The sequence below is a fragment of the Lonchura striata genome, chromosome Z (assembly GCF_050655825.1).
Source record: "Lonchura striata isolate lonStrDom1 chromosome Z, ASM5065582v1, whole genome shotgun sequence".
In the NCBI taxonomy this organism is placed as follows: domain Eukaryota; kingdom Metazoa; phylum Chordata; class Aves; order Passeriformes; family Estrildidae; genus Lonchura; species Lonchura striata.
Window position 1 is genome coordinate 74419811 of NC_140740.1, and position 21514 is coordinate 74441324.

Below are 21514 nucleotides of genomic sequence, written 5' to 3' on the forward strand. Positions count from 1 at the left end.
TATTTTGTTGCTCTTGTTTTAAAATAAACAGGATAAGAAAAGTGGCTAATCTATAAAGTAATCTTTGTAAAGGACTTGATAGACTTGCCTGCATTGATCTATGTCTTAGACACAGTTATTTCATTTCTGACAATATGGAGTGACTAACACTGGGTATCTTCTGAAGCAGTAGAAGGTGGAAGGCATTCATTTACAATGTGAGTTCCCTGATATTTCCCTGGCATTAATAAATTGAGAATAAAATAAATATCTGTGTCCAAACATACATGGCTGTGTCTGTATTCTTTTTTTGAAGAATCTGATGCTTTTGATCCACACCTTCTGAGACAGTCTGAGCTACGTATTGTCAAAAAACATGCTTTTGCTCTGAGGCTGGCTGAAGTCTTTGTGTAGTCTTACAGATTTGTCTAATGAGATCACTTCAAACCTTTTTTTTTAATCAAAGTGGATGATGATAAAATATTTATTTAAGAGTTTCCTGTTGAGTACCATTGGAATATGAATGTGCTGTTTTTCTCTTTTGGTTGGGGCTTTCAGAGAACTGTTTCTTTAACTCACTCTCAACTCATGGTTGATGATGGGTGCTAAGTTCTGTTTCTGTTCAGATATGCTTACTGGCACTAAGCTACATTCTGCTACGGACGGAGCTCAAGTGGGAAGTGGAGATTTTCTGTGAGAAAAGGAGAGGTTAACTGCACTTATATTGGGGGCAGTTTTTGCTTTGGAAAACAGTGGCAGGCTTTGTAGTTTAATCTTTTGGAGCACTGCCCGTTACCACCTTCTGACGTACGTGGTGGGGCTGGGAAGAATCGATGAGCAGCGGTGCGTGAAGGTCCAGCCAGCCGGTTGTAGCTACACATAATGCCTCTGTCTCACGTGCAGGCAGGGCTGTTAATGCTTAACACGGTATCGTATTCCCTAAAGAAAGCATTAGAATTCCGGGAACTTCATCCGCTTTAAATGTTTATACATATTCCTTTGAAAAATACATCTTTTAAGGGTTAAGTATTGCCTGTATAAAAGGCTCGGATTAATGAGTGCCACAGAGAAAAATGCCACAGAAATAAGGCTGCAGCATTCCCATGTGCCAGGGAATGGCCTTGGGAATCTGCCTACAATTAGGGTTTTGGTCAGGTTACATGTCTTGCAGGGTGATTTCTTTAACTCATCTACATCTGGGGCACCTGGGGTACCTGGGCAAGGAATCTGCCCTTTTGGAGATTGGTAAGATGCAACTAATTCTCCATATGCATGAACATTTTAAGGGTTTAAAGACTCTTCTCATGCACCTTTGTGTGGACATATGTATTGTTCTGTTGCTTAACAACCTTCTGTAGCTAATGGTCTGAAGTGAAACAAATCAGTACTGTGCAGGAGAAGTGTACTGAAATGTATCAAGACACAAAAACTATTAACGTAGTCCAGCTCCTAAGAAGTATAACAAACAAAGCAGCCACAGCCCACATGTACTGGCTTTCTCACAGTAGGTTTAAATTATGATGTGCTACCATGTCTTCTGAAAATGTCATGGCTCACATGGTAGGGATATTTTTACCTGAAAACTGAAGGCTATGGTTCTGGAAAACAACATTCAAATCTGCAACCCAAACAAGTTCTCTTTTCTCAAAAGTCACTTCTTTCCCTATCAATCCCAAGATCTTTTAAAGAAGTTTTTTATTGCATTCAAATGAATAACTTTTGGCCAGAGATAAATAGTTTTCTGCACTCTCCAGCAAAAACAAATTCTTCTATGTAACCTAGGTACTCTGTTGGGGAAAGAGGGAAAAGAAAGTGTGTGTTTCTTGCTTCCTTATTTAAAACCCTACCATTTCTAACTTACAGGCAAGTAAAACAAAAATAGGAATTTGGTAAAGATGATGTAAGATGCACTTCAAAGCAACAAAATTAAGCCTGCTATTCATATGCCAGTGTTGGCTTTTAGTATCTTTCATGGTTCTGTTTGATCTTTAATTCTTGTCTATAAAATGCTACCTTAAGAACCAGACTGAAAAAAAAAAAATCTGTATTTTTCTTCTTTAGCAGTCTTCAACTGCAGAAGTACAAGTTGGGCCCATGAGACTGACACAATACCCAATTCAGGTAAGATGCTCCTTCAGTTTCTGGAAGAGCCAATTCAGTATTGATAGATGAAGACATTAAGGTTCAAACCCTTTAGTTAACTATAATACTTTAATTTCACTTGTACAAGGACTGTGAGAGGGATAATGTGTGTTTTGTGTATCTGATTGCTTGAGAAGATCTACAAGTAAATTTATCAAATAAATTAACTTAATAAATAGACCATTTAGATTTCCATTCCATAACATCCCCTCATTCCTCGTACCAGTAGGAGTGTGAGTGTGTGTACATCAACCAGGGAAAGAGCTGCCTCTATGGATATTAAAAATTGTTCAGTTTTTATATACCAGAGCTGAGAGATTAATGAAACTTAGGTATATGTTCAGTTTTGCTGGGTTTTGCGCAACAGGACAGGGAACTATGTTTTACAGACCACCAATCCAAGAAATCACATGAACTCCAACAAGACAGGTTCAAATTCAGCTAAGAAGCAGCACTTATCCATACATTCTTATTTTTCTGTACATTTTGTTCCTGTATCAGATGCCAAGTGCTATTTTTTTAGCTTATAGTAGATGTTGGAACTCTCAGATTATAGGAAATTAAATAATTTTAGCCTTTAACATTGTTTTAGTGATACATAATTCATCTGAATTAATTTATGTTTTTAATTCTGTAAAATACAGAGATGTCATCACCAATCACCCTTTCTATGAAAAACCTATGTGTGGAAGAAAAGCATTATAAAGCTTTACATTTTTATGGCTTTACATTCAGTCTTAATGATGACTTGATCTGTTGAAATTTCTTGTTTATATTGTAATAAGACTGTGGAGTAGCGACTTCAACACTAGAACATCCTTCAGTTTTGCAGGGAATTTCAACATACAAGTGTGGAACTTTTCACAGAAAAATATTTTTAGATCATGCTCATCTTCAGAAAGATTATCCAGAAAATATTTAACAACCACAAATACTCTTAGTACTTTTGTCAGAATATTACTTCGTAGAAATTGGATTTGCCCAAGGGAAAGTTGGATTTTTGTTGTTTCTAAAAACTGACTTTCTTCTTGGTATCTTTTCAAATGGGGGTGTTATATTGTATTCATACTTCACAACTGAGAATCTTAAGCAGAAATTATTAAGTAAAATTATTAACTATTAATTATCCTCAAAGATGCTGCCATATGTTAACTTATTTACAGTTAAGTAAAACACTTCATGTAAACCCACCTCGTTTGTTTGTGGAACATGCCACCTTACCTCAGATAATTTGGCAAGTAACACACACATCCCCACATTTTAAAAATATGTGCTAATCTTTTATTCCATCTTGACAATAAAATTATGTGTTTCTCTGTGCAGTGCAAACAGCTACTGAATATCACATTTAAAATGTCTATTGCAGATGATTAATCATGTTTACAATTGTCTGAGAAGTTCCTTTTGTTAAAACAACTGCCACTGGGGCTTTTCTTAGTGAACTTCATTTTATTCTGCTGTGTTTTATGCTGCTATGGGACACCTGTGCCAACCTCAAAATGGCACATATTTTTTGTCTGAGAAGTAACCTCACTTGTGCCTGTGACCTGCCATAAAGCCATTTAATAGATTCCCCACTGGGCTTCATGACCATATATGTCAGAGTAAAAATCTGGTTTCATTTGTACAGAATTGTGACCCAGGTGGTTCTGGCCTTAAGAGGTAAAGGGAAGAGTCCAAAGTAAACCAGCCAGCTCCAACCCTCCAAACATCCCATATACAGATTGCACAATTGCCTCAGCTTTGTACCAAGGCTTGTAAATAGGAATGGTTTGATTTCAGAAATGACAATGCTGGAAGTACACACAAATGTGCTTTTTCCAGGGGACACGGGAGATGTGTTTTTTATAAACAATTAGTGCACATAAAAAAGGTGTTGGATCCTCTTGCAGAAATGTTTGCTCATAAATGTTTGAATATGTTCCTATTCAAATGCTGCATTTTCTCACCTTTTAGGACATTCATTTACCATCATTTCTTTCACAGTGTTGACACTGTGATCTTCCCTGATGAGCTGCAAATAAAGCAGGATGATGCACAGCATTTCACTGTTCCCTCATACCAATATAAAAGGAGTGTCTCTCTAATTTTATTCATATACCATGTCTTTTCCACCTTGAAAGTCTCTTGCTGGGATATGATGCTTTGAAAATAATTAAGTAGCTTCTTAAGTTGCTGTCATTTTCTTTTTCCTTTTGATAGCTTGTTTATCCTCAGCTTGTGTTTCTTGTATTTCAAACTCTTTAAAGCAAATTTTTGTCTATTTTCTTTGTCCATATTATTTGTAGAATAAACAGGGAACAAGATGTGCAATAGTTCTGTGTCTTTCTAAGTAAATACTTAGAGTAAGTTAATACTTAGAAAGGGAGTAAAAATTTCAGTACATCACCAAAATTGGAAAAGCTTCTACAGAGAAAGTCCATGGTATTCCTAAACTAGAGCAACACTGAGTAAAATGAACTTCTTACAGTAACACTGGCAAATCATGAAGCAAAAAATTAACTACTTGAAGTTTTTTGGCAAGGAACACAGATTGAATTTAAGCATTTCCTTGATCATGTTTTTTATATGGATTATTATATTTTTGCCTTGACTTTGACAGCATTATTCAAATATACTTCTAGTTGCATTATGTTTGGATGATTTATAATAAGCTCCATATGAATGGTAATGAGAAAGCATAGTAGTAATACTTTAAAACAAATTTTAAAATTAATATTCTCAGAAAAAATTGTGCACTGATAATTAGCTACCAGGGAGAGATTGGATGGTTTAATTAAGCTCCATTATTTTAAAGCTGATAAATTATTGCATTTTGCCATCCTTTATTTCCAAACTGTGAGTGCTGATAAAAGGAAGATAAAAAACGTGGCATCCCTGCCCCCCTCAAATTTTCATTCCCCATAATGTTTCAGACTAGGAACAAAATAAAACTAATGGCAGTTGGAACCAAACAGAAGATTGTATCAGAATAGGGACTTCACTCAGGAATCAGAAAACCTGCAGTTTGGCCAAATGACTGCTTTCCAACTCTGGAAAAAAAAAAACCCAGGGATTAGAAAGAGTGACAACATTTACCTTGGATATTAAGTGTCAGTAAACCAATCTGCTTATTGATAACTGCAATCAAAAACCTTCCAATACATTAAAATTTTTACCTTCTTAATACTTACAGAATTTGTGAACATATAATTTTCTTCCATTGTTTAATGAAACTCTGACTGTCACAGTAACAATGATTGATTTTTTTATTGTTTAGAATTCAACAATCCAGACAGCTAAAGATAAGAAGAAAGCTATTGTCACCTTTTCTAGCTTCTAGACTGATGGTGCTGAAATTCATGTACTGACATCACAGCTGCATAAGGCAAGGCAGATAAAGGTTGTTGGCCTTTTCTACAGGCATTTGAAGGAAAATTTGACTTTTTTTTTTTTAACATATTGTTTCAGTAAAGTCAGGGGATGAGTTTTATTTGCAAAACAAATAGGATTTTTCTTTATACATGACTAATCTCTGGCTGCTGACTTTTTGTGCAATTTTAATAGCTATGGATAAACTTTTGACTTTTTGAGGCCTTCTTTTTCACAGCATATTTGCACTAAATTAGCCCTTTTCTACATCTGACACATAGGGTAGCATGGTTAGTCATCAGCCGCTATGGTAAATATGTGCAGCTGTAATGGGGAATGAATGCATGACTTGGATTAAAACATTGGACGCTGATAAATTGTGTGTTATGGGGCAAGGATAAAAACTTTATTCTCTCTGAAAAAACACTTTATTTTACATGAGAAGCAAAGAAATACAGCTGTTTTCAGCTTCTATTCTGTGTGTCAGCTTGCAAACAGGCTTCCTACAGCATCTTTGGGGTGGCATCTCCATACACTTCCTAGCTGATCTTGTGGGAGCAGTATTTTAAGTGTTCAGTTTAAATTGTCTAAATTACTTCATAAGCTTAGGGACAGGTTGGTACAATTTATTGGGCAAAAATTTCTCACATTTGAATATTTTTCCTCCTGTACATGCTTGCTTGTCTGTTGTTCTTTTCAGCTTTGAAATAATATTGGTTAATGCCTTTTTTTTTTTTTTTTTTTTTTTTTTGTGATCAAAGAAGAAAAGAACATTTTTTTGCCCATGTCTTCAGGGATGATAGGTAGTAATTGAGGCAGCTGCACTTCATAAATTCCTTACAACCAAAAGTGTGTGTAGCTGGGATGGCCTGATGAGAGTGGCAATGATGTTTGAACATTCTGGCTGGTTGCTGATTGAATTTGAACAGGAGCTAGGAAAAAATCATCACAGTTCAAGCTAGTTTTTTCCTGAACTTTTAAACAGTCCATGTTTAAAACTATTAACTATGTATATAGTTAACTGTTGTTAACTATTGATTATCTATTGACAACTGTGGTATCCATCAAGAAAGATGTACTACTGCATTGGTTGTTTTACAACCTGTGGCTCAAACTTCCCACTTTTAAAGCAGATTTTAAACCTTCCAAAGGGCAGAAGTGTTTGTTAAGACTTTCTTCATGCAGAGGACTACTTTACGTGCTTAATGTGGTGCTGCTGTTTTCCATCCCTTGCAGGTTTTGCTAATCTTTGCAAAAGAAGACAACCAAAGCAATGGTTTCTGGTGGGCTTGTGACAGAGCAGGATACAGGTGCAATGTTGCCTGGACTCTGGAATCAGCACTTGAATGTTTCCTGGATAAGCACCAGGAAATAATTGTTATAGATCACAGGAACTCCAAATATTTTGATGCAGAAGATATCTGCAGGTAACCTAAAGCACCTTATGCTTCTCTTAAAATTTGGAATACACTGTATGAAAACAAACCTCCTAATTTTAAACCAAAAATAAGGGGAAGAAAGATAAAATCAACAAACAAAAAATGAACACCTAAAATTGTAGTAAAATGGAAGTTTGGGGACCGAAGCTAGGAGGTTTGTATACATCTGTAAGAGGATAACAATATGAAAATTACGTTATGCCAAAGCTGAATTGTAGAATTATCTCTAGGTCATGGGGCTTCTATCAGAACATAGGCCAAAGCTGTTGTGAAACTATTCCCTGCTGTGGGTGCTGCTTCTTTCCTGGCTTACTGCTGCAGCAAAATCTGAAGCTGCAGACTTCAAAGGAATGTGTTTGTTTGTCCACAAGGCCAGGCACTGCCAGTTCTTCACAAAAGTTTGCATCACTCTTCTAGTCCACATGTTTGTGTTCAAGCTGCTTTAAGATTACAAGTGCTTAGTATTGAAATCCTTTGCTAAAATACATTGTTTCAGCTGAAGCATACCATTTGCACCATACTGTGCTTCTAGTCTGCCATGAGCTGAAATTTGCCATGTTTATGACAAAGGGCATTTTAATGCTCAAATATTTGTGCTGGTCTTTATAAACATATAGGTTGTCTATTTAGAACAGGGTGATATGAGTGAAAAAAACCTATCATTAGCCAGTAAAACACAAATGGGGTGTTCTTCTGATAGCTGGTCACATCTTTTTTTGGTTTCTCAATAATATGCAACATGGTAAACTTTTGTTTATTCAGTATTTAATGAACTGTAGTCTTTTGTAATTTGCTATGCCCATTTTTCTTACTTTCATGTCTTGAAAGCACTTCCCACCCTCTAAACAAAATTTTGCAATGTCTAGAAGGACAGTGATAAATTTGAGAGATTCTTGTTTAAATTAGTCAAGGGCGTTGAAGATGCTTTGCATGTACTGACCTTTTTTGACACATGCATTCAGGGCAGTCTGCCCCAGATAAGCTGAGTACACAGAGGAAACCTTTGCTAGGTCATAAGAATGGGTCTGAAAAGCTGATGTTTGTACACTAAGGTTTTGGAGCTTTTACCCTCTTACCTGCATAGAAGAAAATGAGAAATCTGGTGGCAAAATGAAAATGGTTTGTCTAAATGGGGATAGGTAGGTTTGGCAGTGCACTTCATATTGTCTAGCCTCAGTGGTGTCTTTCAGTCCTGACTTTCATTTTTATTTTCAGTGAAAGAACTCAGAGCAATACTGAGAAAGCATTCAGTGTAACTGAGAAATTTTTGTTTCCTCAGGTCAATTCGTGCCACAGAGCTATCAGAGCACACTGTAATACTTGCTGTGGTTCCACGCACGTAAGTATTACTGGTTTGTGAAAGGTTTTCATTTTACTTTGTAATAACAGATATCTAATCTATAACAGTTATTTAATAACAGAAAGTATCTGACTAGCAAGTCTTACAGAGTAAATGTAGTATTTTTCACCTGAAATGGGCCGCTGATGTTTGATGTTTTGAGTATTTGATATTTTCCCTTTAGTACTGACTAGTATTATCCCTGTCATCTTCATGATGGGTTGTATAGTAAGAAAACCAGACAGATATGTGTTCTTTCTAAGAGGAAAGGAAAATACTAATCCAATCTAGAAAGCTGTGTATTACTTTCTAAAGGAAATAACTAGATAAATAACAAATTGTTGTTTACTGAACTGGGTGATGGGGCAAACTTCAATCCAATTGATGCTAAATTCACCAGAATGTTGTCTGTAAACCCTTATTCAGTAATTCATAACCCATGCATTTAGGAAGAATTCTTACTGACTTAAATATATATTTATCAAATATCTTCAAATACCCTTGTTAGAACTCCTACACACTACTGAATCCATTATAATTTTTATTCATTTCCTAAATCAATTAGGATATTAGGAAATAGAGTGGCTGGAGAGCTATTACTAGCAAGATTTGAAAATCAATTAAATTTTTTGCTGAACAAGATTTTACAACTGAGCTTCACCTTTATCTTAATAAAACATTTTTAGATTAATTCTCATAGGATATCACAGAATGTCTTTTTTATCTTCTTCATACTTTTTTTGCAATCCCCTTCTATGTATGTAAAGAGATACAGAACTCTGGAGGGTCAGTCAGGTTTGCTGTAGGAGTAACTATCAAGCTGTATAGAAGCTGCAAATACATATAGTAGAAGACTGTAGCATCAACTTCTGTAACAATATGATTTTTCATATTTATTTAAGGAAAAACTCTTCTCACTGAGTTCCTTATGTTTAGAGAACTATGTTAGATTAATGCCATCTAATCCTCAAGTATTGTATCCCCTTATAGTAAATAATATACCAGCCCTGCTTAATATCTGTATCAATGACCTGGACAAGGGGATGGAGTGACCCTCAGGCAGTGTGCAGGTGACACCAAGCTGGGTGGGAGTGCTGATCTGCTGGAGGGCAGGAAGGCTCTGCAGAGGGGTCTGGGCAGGCTGGATCATGGCCTGAGGCCAATGGTGTGAGGTTCAACAAGGCCAGTGCTGGTCCTGCCCTTGGGTCACAGCAACCCCAGGCAGCTCCACAGGCTGGGGCAGAGGGGCTGGAAAGGCCCTGGGGGTGCTGGTGACAGTGGCTGGACATGAGCCAGCAGTGCCCAGGTGGCCAAGAAGGCCAATGGCATCCTGGCCTGGATCAGCAATGGTGTGGCCAGCAGGAGCAGGGCAGGGATTGTCCCCCTGCACTGGGCACTGGTGAGCCACACCTTGAGTGCTGTGTTTAGGCTAGTGCTAGTTTTAGGCTCTTCCCTACAGAAAGGTCATTCTGGTGCTGGAGTGAGTCCAGAGAAGGGCAAACAGCTGGTGAAGGATCTGGAGGACAAGTTCTGTGAGGGGTGGCCAAGGGAGCAGGGGGTGTTTAGCCTTGAGAAAAGGAGACTTTGTTTATCTCTACAAATACCTGAAAGGAGGGTATATCCTCCCTACCAGGTAGGGTCCGGTTTTTCTCCCAAATATCAAGGGATCTGTCAATTGGAAATGGCCTCAGGTTGTCCTGAGAGAGGTTTATATTGGGCATTAGGAAAAGTTTCTTCCCTGAAAGGGTTGCAAACAATGGAACAGGCTGCCCAGGACAGTGGAATAACCATCCCTGCAGGTATTTAAAAGATGTGTGGATGTGGCACTTGGGAAGTGGTTCACTGCTGTTCAGTGCTTAGCACTGCTGGGTTAAAAGTTGGACTCAATGATCTAACAGTCTTTTCCAACCTGAATAATTCTGTGGTTGTGTGATTTTGTTTTGTAGATCTGCTGACCAAGAAGAGACTTCTGTTCTCCCCCTTCTTGATGCAGGCTTTGATAGGGTATGTATAAATTGCCTATGTAATATAGAAAACATAGTAGCTTCATAAATTACAGACACTTCTGCTTCCTCAAATAGAAAATTACACATCCTCTTCTGTCAGAAATATATTGATAAGAAACCAGTGGCAGTTGATTTAGTTTTCTTTTCAGGAGTATTCCAGAAGTGTATGAACCAAAAGCTCTAGGTGATCTAGGTGGTCCTTTCAGAATTGCAGCTGTACTCAGATTACCTTCTTGAGGTCTGGCTGGGTAGTGGGTGAGTTTTATGACGGCACCAAGAAACAGGGGTAGGAAACTCTGATTAACATATCACAGTCACCCAGACCCCTCCATCTGCCTTAGGCTGCTGGGATTTCTCTTCTAAAGGGACTATAAACCTGGTCCAGCTTGTGAAGATTTTTTTTCCCCTCATAATGACTGTTATATTCGTTTGCACCAATTCTTCTCAGTACAGAGTTAGAGACACTTCTGTACCAGTAGCAGAAGGGAGGAGTTAACTGTTCATACTGTTCCTCAAAGGGCTTTGTAGGAGAGAGCAGAAAAGCAGTTCTCAGCTCTGAAAATCTAGGTTTCTTATCCTCTCCCAACCTTTGTGTGAATGGCTTTGGATGGATATTAATGTTATGTTACTCTAAAGTAAACCAGCTGCATTTTATAAGTTAGCCATTCATAAGGAAGGATGTGTACTTAAGCAAAAGAAGCACATCTGGAGAATTAGTTTGAATTAACTGTATGTATTTTTTTAAAAATATACATGTTAAGGAAAATTAACTGTAGTAAGGAAAATCAGGGAAGAGATGGAATTAACCAGGCAAAAATCTCATTCTCCTATGGTCATACTGAGCCCAGGGTCTGAGCCAACTCACATTCAGCTGAAGTTTGTTTATACAGCAGAACATGAACCAGAATTACCATTTTCAGTTGATATCACAAAAATAGAGGTATAAAATCTTGCCTGTACTGCAAAAGTATTGTGGAGCCAAAGCATTTCTAAAGCACTTAGATGCTCTGAAAATTGGAAATGTGAGTCTAAGAGAAAGGTCAGCCCAAGAATTCCAGTGTTTTATTAGTGTAGCTTCTCTCTCTCCCTCCCTCCCTCTCTCTCTCTCTCTAGCTTAAATATTTTTCAAAGAGAAGTTTATTACTTCTCAGGTCTAATGTTTCATTTGAACCCAATGCAGGGCAATGTGTTTTGTAAACTAGATTAAAACTGTAGGTGTAGTACTGAGTGAAGTCAGAGGAGACTCTGTGGCTGTGAGATGTGGCTCAGTGGTACTCTGCCTTGGAAAGAAAAATCTTTTTGCACCTGACACCTGCGCTAACAACTCTCTCTTGCTGTCCCACATTTATCAGAGAGCTTGAATAATGTAATAATTTCCTATTGGAATTGTTTTCAAGACTTTAAAATAAATCTGATGTCAAAGTTTCTTTTTTGCTGTGGGGCGGACATAGGAATTATTTTTGCTTGGATGGGGGTCAGTAGGGACTAAATCCATTACCACAAAAGATTTAAAAATACCCCTGTTCAAACAGAGAGGTGGTATTTGCAGGGAATCTCTTTCTCAGCAGCAAAAATGACATTTATTTTTGGAAGATTGCAACTTGTGTAAATCATAATTTTTTCTTTTTGCTGACTTATTTCTGGTTTTTCTTCCTTCTTCTTAAGTCTATTTTATTACATCTGATTTTTCCTCTGTATCATTAACAGCTTTTGCATTTGTGTATTAATGCTGTTGCTAATCCAGTACATTAATTATGCTGATTTTTTTTTTCCCCTCAACATCATAAATCTAATAGTGGTGGCCTACTTAGGATGGGCTAATTTGAATAAGCAATTTAGCTTCCTGACTGATTTTTAGCTATGAATTAAATTAGCAAACAGGAGATCTTAATGTTTGCAGTTACTGAATTACAACCTTGTCTTGTATTTTGAACTTATTTTCCTAAACAAATGTTGATTCTCATTGACCAGATACTATTAAAACTTACTAGATTGGAATAAAAGAAGTCTTTAATATTAAAACAAATTCTTATTGCTAAGCAAAAAGAGGGATGCATTCCTGCTAGCTTATAACTCTTGTGGCTTGTACTAAGTTCTGTATAGAACAACAGCAGAATCCTATTATAATGAAGTAAGAAATAATTTAAGAGAATGTGTTACTTAAATCAAAACACACTGCATAAATACAGAAGTTTCTTAAAAGAAAGTGTTTTGTCTGCCTTCTAATATCTGTGAGTTCAGAGATCTTCTTATTTTTGTGTCACATTAGAGGCACAGATTAGAAATGTTTCCTGCTATTTTCATGTCCCAGTTGATTTCTCAGTTTTGAGTCAGCCAGCAAATGACCAGCATCAGCACTATGAACTTAGATAAAGTGATTCTGTGCATCTGCAGAAGACTACACAACAGTTAAGAGAATGGCTAGCACTTTGATAAGCTGCAGTTCATGATTCTTAGTAAAAGATTTGTGCCAAGAGTTTTGTCAGTGAACAGCAGCACTTAATTTTTTTTCAGTAAAACACACTACTATAAAATTCAGTTTATAAAGAGCCTCAGTATATTCTAGTAATTATATTTAATAAAATAGGTTGCCATCATGGATAAATTTTAATTATTGAGAGTTGTTCTTATTGTTTTAAATTTAGCTTAAATTTATCTGAATATTTAAAAGAGCACCCAAAAACTGAAAATCTAAGTCTACATTGCTGTAAAAGAGAAGTTTGTCAGCAGGCAGTTTGATATGCAAAAACACAACATTATTTGCACCTTTGCTTCTGCGAACTTTATGTTGTACCTATTGTTTTCCCATGCATTCTGTAGCATGTGGAGTGAAAGTCACAGAAATATTTTAAGACATCAAAATTAAGGAGTGGAACAGACCGATGCCAACAGTTGTTATGTTTTCCTCACAACTTGGAATTAAGCCACTGGTCTCCAAAACACAGTTTTTCATACAGGACAGAAGGACAGATTTCTTGAAAGCTATTCTCAGAGGCTTGCATGCTCCTCTGGGCTGTGCATGCAGCTGTGCTGTGAGAACTAGTGACAACACAGGGCATTTGCTATGATAACTAAAGTCAGTGCATGTGATTGATCAATAAACTTTAACTGAAGTCAGAGAATCTACTTCTTTTGTAGCAACATAACATTTCTAATTTCAGCAGGACCAAGCACAAGATCTTTTAGACCTAACAGATAGGGAACATTCTCTCCTGTCCGGAGTAAAAGTTTTTTCACTGTGGTCAGATGCTTCTTACTTTATATACTTCTGTGCACCTCTGAATTCTCAGTGACAGCTCAGTGAGATTACTTGTGAAGCAAAGTTACTTCATTTTTGGAGCTTTAGCTGCAATATTTGCTTGGAAAAAAATGCCAACTATATTTTTATTTCTTTTTTTTTTCCTAGCATGTGTGTTTTATGTCTCTTAGGTTTTCCATTTCCATTCTGAATTAAGGATAGATGTTCAAAATAAAACGTCTAGGCAATAATAGTTTTGTTTGAGACTGTGTATGGGGTTTTTTTAGAGTATCTGGTGGGTTGCTAAAACCAAACTGGAAAATCCAGTAAAGTATTTAGCATGTTTTTGTACTTGCTTTGTATTTAGATATTTGTGTTGTCCTAAAAAATAGAAACTCATTCCTGAGGAAAAGATTACTATTCACATCACAAAAGGTACAACAAAAGCTTATTTCTATCAGAAAAGAAAATATAGTTGAGGTTGGAAGGGACCTCTAGAGATCATCTTGCCAACCTCCCTGCTCAAGTTTACTTCCCCACTAAAGCAAGTTTAGGACCACGCCACACAGCTTTTTTTTTTGCAGAATCTCCAGTATGGAAATCTGCAAATGATCCAATGATGGACATTCTGCAGCTTCTCTGGGTAGCCTGTGCCCAGCTCACCCTCACAGTAAAAAAAAAAAAAGTGTTGCCTGATGTTCAGGCTCACTGAAACTCCTTTGCTTCTGTTTGTGCCCATTGCCTCTGGTTCTGTCACTGGGCACTAAGGAAAGAAGCTGGCTCTGTCTTCTTACAGTCTCCCTTCAGATATTCATATGCCTTGATACGTTCTCCACTTCAGCATTCTCCTTTTCAGGCTGAAAAGTCCCAGCTCTCTTGGCCTGTCTCACAGCAGAGGTGCTTTATCACCCCTGTGGGACTTTGCTGGCCTCATGCCAGCTCTGTTTAAAAAGTTAAAGTTTTAGATGCAGAAACAGAAAAAACAGTTTAAAACTATTCCAGCTTATTTCATGCACTCTTGATTTGTCTTCCAGCAATTCATGGAGAACAGCAGCGTAACAGCTTGTTACAATGAACTGGTTCAAATAGAACATGGGGAAGTGCGATCTCAGTTCAAATTACGGTATGTAGAGGTGTGAGAAACTGCAAACATCAATCTCTTGGTCTAAATAATAGTATTATGTTACTTTCTGCTTCTTCCCAGCTACGCATATATGTGCCTTGCATCTGTGTGTCAACTAATATACTACACTTTCTATTTTCTCCTTCTATGTTTTTGTGAAGGACAAACTCAATGCTTTAACAACTGGTACCCTGAGACATCTTAGTCAGTGTAGGTGTGGGCTGCAAATTTACGTGATGGTAAAACATTACAAAGTCATTCTTGATCTCACGTGTCTGAGCTTTCATATTCAGAGGCTTGAACTGAATGCAATCTTGATTCAGCTCTGAGTTTTTATTTTCTTGCTTGGCCAAGACTTGGCAGGCTAGGAGCACATATGTTCTCACATATGTTAGTGAGAAGTTAAATGATGTTCATTCCCACATGCACTTTTTCTTTAATGTGACTAATTCTGTATTTAATGCAGGTGCATTTGCATGCATGTAGATATTTTTGCAATGCAACCATATGAAACTATAGGAAAGAAATGCAGAGAAGGGGCTGTTCTCTCTGTGGCATAAATTAATACCAGTTCCATCTACAGAAAATACTATCACTTTTCCACAGATTTCAGTGTCTCTGTTTCAGAAGTTGATTTATTCTAAGATTTCATTGCAAACTGATACCAAAGTGACTTTACATTTTGAGTGATTGCATATTCATGCATGCAAACTGTAATGACAGTAAAATTCAAGGGAAAAAAATTGGATTTTTGTTTACACAATTTTAATAGTTGTTTTCTAAAACTCAGCAGGAATGTCTTCCCCTTACCTCTGTCTTATTAGGCAGATGCCATTAAAAACTAATCAGAGCAGATACTGATTATAACATTCGGGTGTACTTTTTTTTCATTTGTGTGGTTTAATTGAGTGGGGAAAAGAGTGCATGCCCATGTTCCTAGTGGATGATCTGCAGGTCTTCTATACAGTTTTATAGAAGTGCAAAGGAAGAGAATGAAGAAAGTTAGTTGATAGAATTAATCTCAGGACATGTCACATGTTCAGACACAAAAAAATGTGATGAAAAAGTAGCACCAGCCCCAGAGAGCAGTAGATGAGGTCATGTCAGTGGTCAGAAGTGGCTTTCCATTCCTGGCACAGACTCTGCTTTTCCACATAGCTGGTTCTGATTTGAAACTTGGTTGGACATCTGTGTGCTAATTAAAGGGGATATGGGCCATTTAAACTTGTAATTTTGCTGGCTTGTTTGCCAGATCAAATGAAAATATGAAGGCTTGAATAGTGCAGACATATCTGTGTGTTTTCTTACAGAAAGTCTATGTAATTATGTTTGTTAGCAGCTGATGTACCAGACAAGCATCTATCACTGAGACAAATTAGTTCCTTCACACAGCACAAAATCACACTTGGGAAACAGCTTGAATTGCTAGAAAATCACATATGAAATTACACCCCAAGCTCCTTTTATTATATGAGCAGAAACACTTCTGTCATCCTCTGTATAAAATACTTTGTCCTACAAATCTTCATCCACATGGCCGCATATCTATGTTCCTGTGTATGTCTCTTAGTGTATCCCATTTTGTTTAGAGTTATTTGCACAATAAGCAGAAGTAGTAATGTCCTGTATTTCTTAATTCTCTAGTCAGTGGTACTAATTCAAACCCTATCAGGCAGCCTGGAAGCAAGATGTTCCTTTTAGGTAATAAGTCTGTACAAGAATGTTTATGTATGGTGCATTTTACCTCCCAGAAATGAGAGTTATATAAAAGATAATTAGTTTGTCTTTAGACCAAATCAAAGATGAGGTATGATGTCTATCAAAGCACGTATGACTGAGCTGCTTCTTCTAGTACTCACTCTTTCGGGCCATGGTAGCATCTTGGAACTACATGATCTTCATGCCCCTTCCAACCCAAATCTTCCTATGATTCTATGAGATATACATTTTCCCCTAGTAATAGAAGCCTATATTAATGTTAATGCCATCCTATGTAAATCATAATTTAAGCAATTTGAATTCTGTAGCAAAAAGGTGAGGCTTTTGTTTTCCTGCATTAGTTCAAAGATGGACCTGAAAAAAAATGGGTAACAAAGATCATCTGGGTCCTGAAATATGAGGATGTATGGAAATTAAGTCACTGCATTATTACTTGGAAGAAGAACAATTGGTATTTTTTGGACTAGAACTTTGAGGTGGCTTGAATTGTTTCCTTTAACTGTGTTGTATTACAGTTTCTTTGATAGTGCTAATCTATTTGCTGTACCAAAAACTTTGCATGTATCTGCTGTTGTGATTTTTGTGTTTCCAATCTTTAATGGTCACAAAACTTTCTGATGTAATAGTAATATGTTATTTTTATTGCTAATTGTTAGTTCCTGCTGTTCGGAGCATGTGTGTAGATGCAAGTATACTCTTAATGTGCTGCAGAACCTATGAGCACTTTTACAATGTAATCTGCAGTAAAAGCACATTAACAATAGGCGTGTCTGAGGCTGGATGTTCTGAAGAAGTCATAATAAAGATAGTGACATGGTCTAGTCAAAACAAGTGCTACTTTGTGGTTCATCTATCAATAAGCACAATTTAATCATGTATTTATAGTGAACAAAATGTTCTAACAATAAAACTGATGTGCTAATCATTTGCTACTTTCAGGGCTTGTAATGCAGTGTTTACGGCATTAGACCATTGTCAGGAAGCTGTAGAAATAACCAGTGAAGATCATGTCATTCAGGTAGGGGGGGGAAATGTTAACTATTTAACAGGATTTGAAAAGAGGAACCCCAAAGAGATCTTGGCTTGGTAGTTCCTGTTCTATATCAGTGTTTTAGTTTTGTTGCTCATTAGAAAGTCTTGTGCAATTCACTGCTTAATTTCTGGTTGCTGCACACTGATGCCTGCTAAATTTTTAAGACTTTTCCTTCTGTAACCTTATTGAGATGATAGTTTTCAGTAATGTTGTTTCTGGTAAAACCTGCATTAGTTCTCTTTCTGTGCCTTCTGATAGATTACATATTGCCATCTCTGTTCAGCCTCTTGCTTGAATAAAATGTTTCACCATTACATAGTATTTTTATATGAGAAACACTGAATTGTATGGATGTGTGGTTGTGGCTTTAGCATATAACTTGTCAAACTTTGATACTTATACATAACTTTAAATAAGTTGTGTTTTTTTTTAGATTGTACTAATGTACCTTTTTTTTGGCAGTATGTTAATCCAGCCTTTGAACGGATGATGGGGTACTGCAAGGGAGAACTTATTGGCAAGGAGCTTACTGAACTACCTAGAAGTGATAAAAACTCTGCAGATCTTTTGGACAACATAAACACATTTATTAAAAAAGGAAAGGTAAGCAAATAAAATAAACTCATTTGAAATTGCTATAGAGTTCTATTCTGATTTGGTTTTTATTGCTGTAGGTTTAAGAACACAAGATGTGCTCTTCATGAGTACACATAATAAGACCAGACTTCTGTTTCTCAGATGTCTAAGCATAACAGCCCATGCCACAGACAAATGACTACAGCTTTCATTAGCTATGCTTTTAGGATCTGACTGAACTGCTGATTTGCTGGCTTAAGATCAGTATCAGAATGCTTTCTGTGTTCCTGGTTTGCTTAGAGCCCATGGAGCCTTTTGTTAGATGGAATGTCCCTCAGTCTCTCAGGTGGCTGAATCATCCAACCAAAATGTGTAACTTCTGTCAAACAGCAGAGTCTTCACTGACTGCATACTTAAAGCACCAAAATGTATTGGCACCCAGTGAGGTGCCAATTGCTTTCCTAATAATTGTACTTAGAATATCTGCAGTGCACTGTGAACTCCTGTCCTTGTGGTGATGGGCTTGGCAATATGTTCCCCTAATACATGCAATAGTGTCATATCCCATCTCCCCTGGGCTGCAGAAATACCTGTCGCTCTTCCATGTCTCATGTTCTGCTTCAAGACCTTTGGGGAGTTGTTGAACCTTTGAGTCATGTCCAGCAATGATCTGAGCTTTGTGAGTCACTGTCTGGAGTTACTTGCAGGTTCACCTTGGTTCATTAGCAATACCTACAGGCCACTCCTGCTGTGCTCCTCCTCATTTGTGTGGGCTGCCCAGCAGCCAGCACTGTCTGCTCAAAGGTACCTTCTACCCATTTTCCAACTTCATCCTACCCTGCTGCCAGGTAGTTCCCTCCTTAAGATATTTCCTCTTTGAGGTTAGTTGAAGGACATCTTTAGATCAAGGATTTCCAAAGTTTAGCATATATATCGTGTGACTACTGACAACTTCAAAGCCGAATGGTGCTTGGGCTTATTTCTACTGGTGCCAAGGGATATCCTCTGGCTGTGTTGCAGCCACTGCTCCTTATGGTGGCACCTAGCAAGAATGTTTGTCACCTCTTTAAGCAGTTGATACCTAAAGTTCCTTGTAAAAATTGTGAAGTTCCTTGTAATAAATACCTTCTCCCAAGAGGAACATAATGATATTGTCCTTATGTTAGTTAAAGGTGCTGGTCTCCATTGGGTAAATAGGTGCAGCTCACTCTCTCTCTCTGTGTTATACTTAAGAGTACATTAATTTTATACAATTTTAAAAAATACAACCATGAAATAAAAATAAGGACTATGCAGTAATAAACAAATATTTTTATGCAAGCTATGTATGCTTAGACGCTGTCTCTGTTTTGTGTGTTTCTTTAGGAATGGCAAGGAGTTTACTATGCAAGAAGAAAATCAGGAGACAGTATCCAGCAGCATGTGAAGATAACACCTGTGGTCGGTCAAGGAGGGTAACTAACTTGTCCAGAACATAATTGCTTTCTGGGTTTTAGGGCCTTCTCTCTGCTTTCTGCATCTGCAAGTTTGACATGAGCCTCTGTGTATTTAGCAACTGGGCAATACCCTTGTTTGTGCATGTGCTTGTACATATTCCCACCTTCGCAATTTAGAACAGACACATTGCCAAATTCTGCTCCCACATGTGCAGGAGAATTCCTGGACCAACAGAAGGATCAGGTGTCCTGCAACAAAAATGTCAATGTCACACTGAAGGAGTACTTGTCACCCAGTTGTCTTGCTGGTGTTGGGCTTGGTATCTGTTTTCCTAAGGGCAAGGAGATCTCTCCGTTAGAAAATAGCAATGTATCACTTCACTTCCGTCTTTACAATGTGATGTGGTAACAAAAGATAATTTCTGTTGCTAGGAAAATAAGACACTTTGTGTCCCTCAAAAGACTGCATTGTACCAATGAAAACAACAAACAGGTAATGTATTTCTTTCATGTGATAATTTTCATAGCTTTTAATGAACTGATATTTTTTGGCTTATAAATTATTCCAAGAAGATGTGATCTATATTGTCAATGAGATTCTCACTGATTGTTGGAGCAAGCAAGGAAATTTCAACATTTGCATGCATTAGTCTCTGTAGCACTCCTGAGGAAGACCACCTTTCGTTTTCTGGATCATGGATATGACAGTTGAGTCCACACTACTGTGGAGCAATACAGATCACAGTTCAAAGGGAGTTCAGGGCCTGTTTTGTAGGGCTGTTCTTGCCAGTCTGATCCGGTGTACTTACACCAACTAATGGCCCGTGCTCAGTGGCCCCAAGGTTTGACAATGTGTGGTACTTAGATGAAGTGTAGCCCTCATGCCGACCCTGACACTTCACACACCTGCCAGAACAGGTGCTGGAAGGGTGCAACTCAAGCCATGACCCCAGTAAACCAGCAGCATGGCAGAGCTGGGTCTCTGCAGTCCAGACACAAATCCACACCAGCTGCTCCTGCAACAAACCTGGTGGTGTGAGGAGCTGTTTGCTGTCATCTTCTCCTGGCTTCCTCCCTCTGATGGTGTCTGAGGCAAATGATCATATCACATACTTTGCCCCAGAAATACTCTAGTAAGTACCATGCTGAGTAAAGAAGTTCGGACTTTTGTGAGCAAAAGAGTGAAGCCTCTCTTTGGCATGTTGCCTCCAGGGGTGAGACAGAAAGCAGCTGGAAACATTTTAGACCAAGTATGTGCTCTGTAAAGAGGATATGTTTCCATGTCATTTAGGAGAGGGCTTATGTATCTTGTTTTATTTAGAATTTTATGTGGTTTTATCTGTGATGTGGGTAAAGACATTTAGACAGGAAAAGTATTTAGAAAGTCACTAGTATGTCTAGTTGCTCCTTCTTCAGTAGAACAATACTGAATATTAACACATTACTGGAAAACCACTACTTCTAAAATAATTTACGAGGGGTAGCATTTGACTGTTGAAACCATCCTTGCACAAGTTTTTGTGGAGGTAGGTAGTAACAAATCAAGAACTCTGCATAATTCTTGGAAGAACTTTGCATGTCTATCATTGAAAAATAAGACTCAGAATTTTAAACCAACTTCATCTTTAAATTTAAACATGTATTTTAGTATTAGCAGCAAAATACCATTTACAGTTGCAGGATGTTTTAAAATGCTCAGGCTAGAATGTAATAGAGTTCTATAAAAGCAGTGATAAAGTTTCATGTATTTTTAATTCATTGTTTAAACTTCATAACTGTTGTTTCATTTATAGATACTTTGATGTTGATTTGAAAGTAAGACATAATGTAATGGCTTTTTCTATATTATACACACAGCTGAAAGACTGGTACAAGGAGGTGTGGAGGTTTATATATTATATTCTTAATGCAAGATAATAAGTATTACAAACTTGTACCTATATGTAAAAAATAGTAGTAGGAATATAAGAAAAAAGTAAATTTTTTTTGTCCTTCTTTGTCCTGTAGATTGGACTGCTTAAACCAGTAAGAATCATACAATCACATATTGATTTGACTGGAAAGGCACCTTAAAGATAACCTAGTTCCAGCCCCCTTGTCACAGGCTGGATCTTCTAGACCAGGTTGTTCAAA

At 37.4% G+C, this 21514-nt stretch overlaps 1 protein-coding gene across 6 annotated transcripts in view; it reads left to right on the plus strand.

Moving 5' to 3' along the window:
* Positions 1–21514, plus strand: part of PDE8B (phosphodiesterase 8B) — a 76935-nt gene that overhangs the window by 33855 nt on the left and 21566 nt on the right. For 5 of the 6 annotated variants that reach the window (XM_085567076.1, XM_085567078.1, XM_085567077.1 and 2 more), the window contains exons 2-10: positions 2041–2100; positions 6709–6899; positions 8191–8250; positions 10197–10254; positions 14529–14617; positions 17276–17354; positions 17832–17972; positions 19311–19399; positions 19814–19874. In XM_085567076.1, coding sequence (XP_085423202.1) covers positions 2041–2100; positions 6709–6899; positions 8191–8250; positions 10197–10254; positions 14529–14617; positions 17276–17354; positions 17832–17972; positions 19311–19399; positions 19814–19874 — 828 coding nt within the window. The remainder of the gene's footprint in view (positions 1–2040; positions 2101–6708; positions 6900–8190; positions 8251–10196; positions 10255–14528; positions 14618–17275; positions 17355–17831; positions 17973–19310; positions 19400–19813; positions 19875–21514) is intronic. The other variant, XM_085567080.1, reaches the window with a different exon arrangement.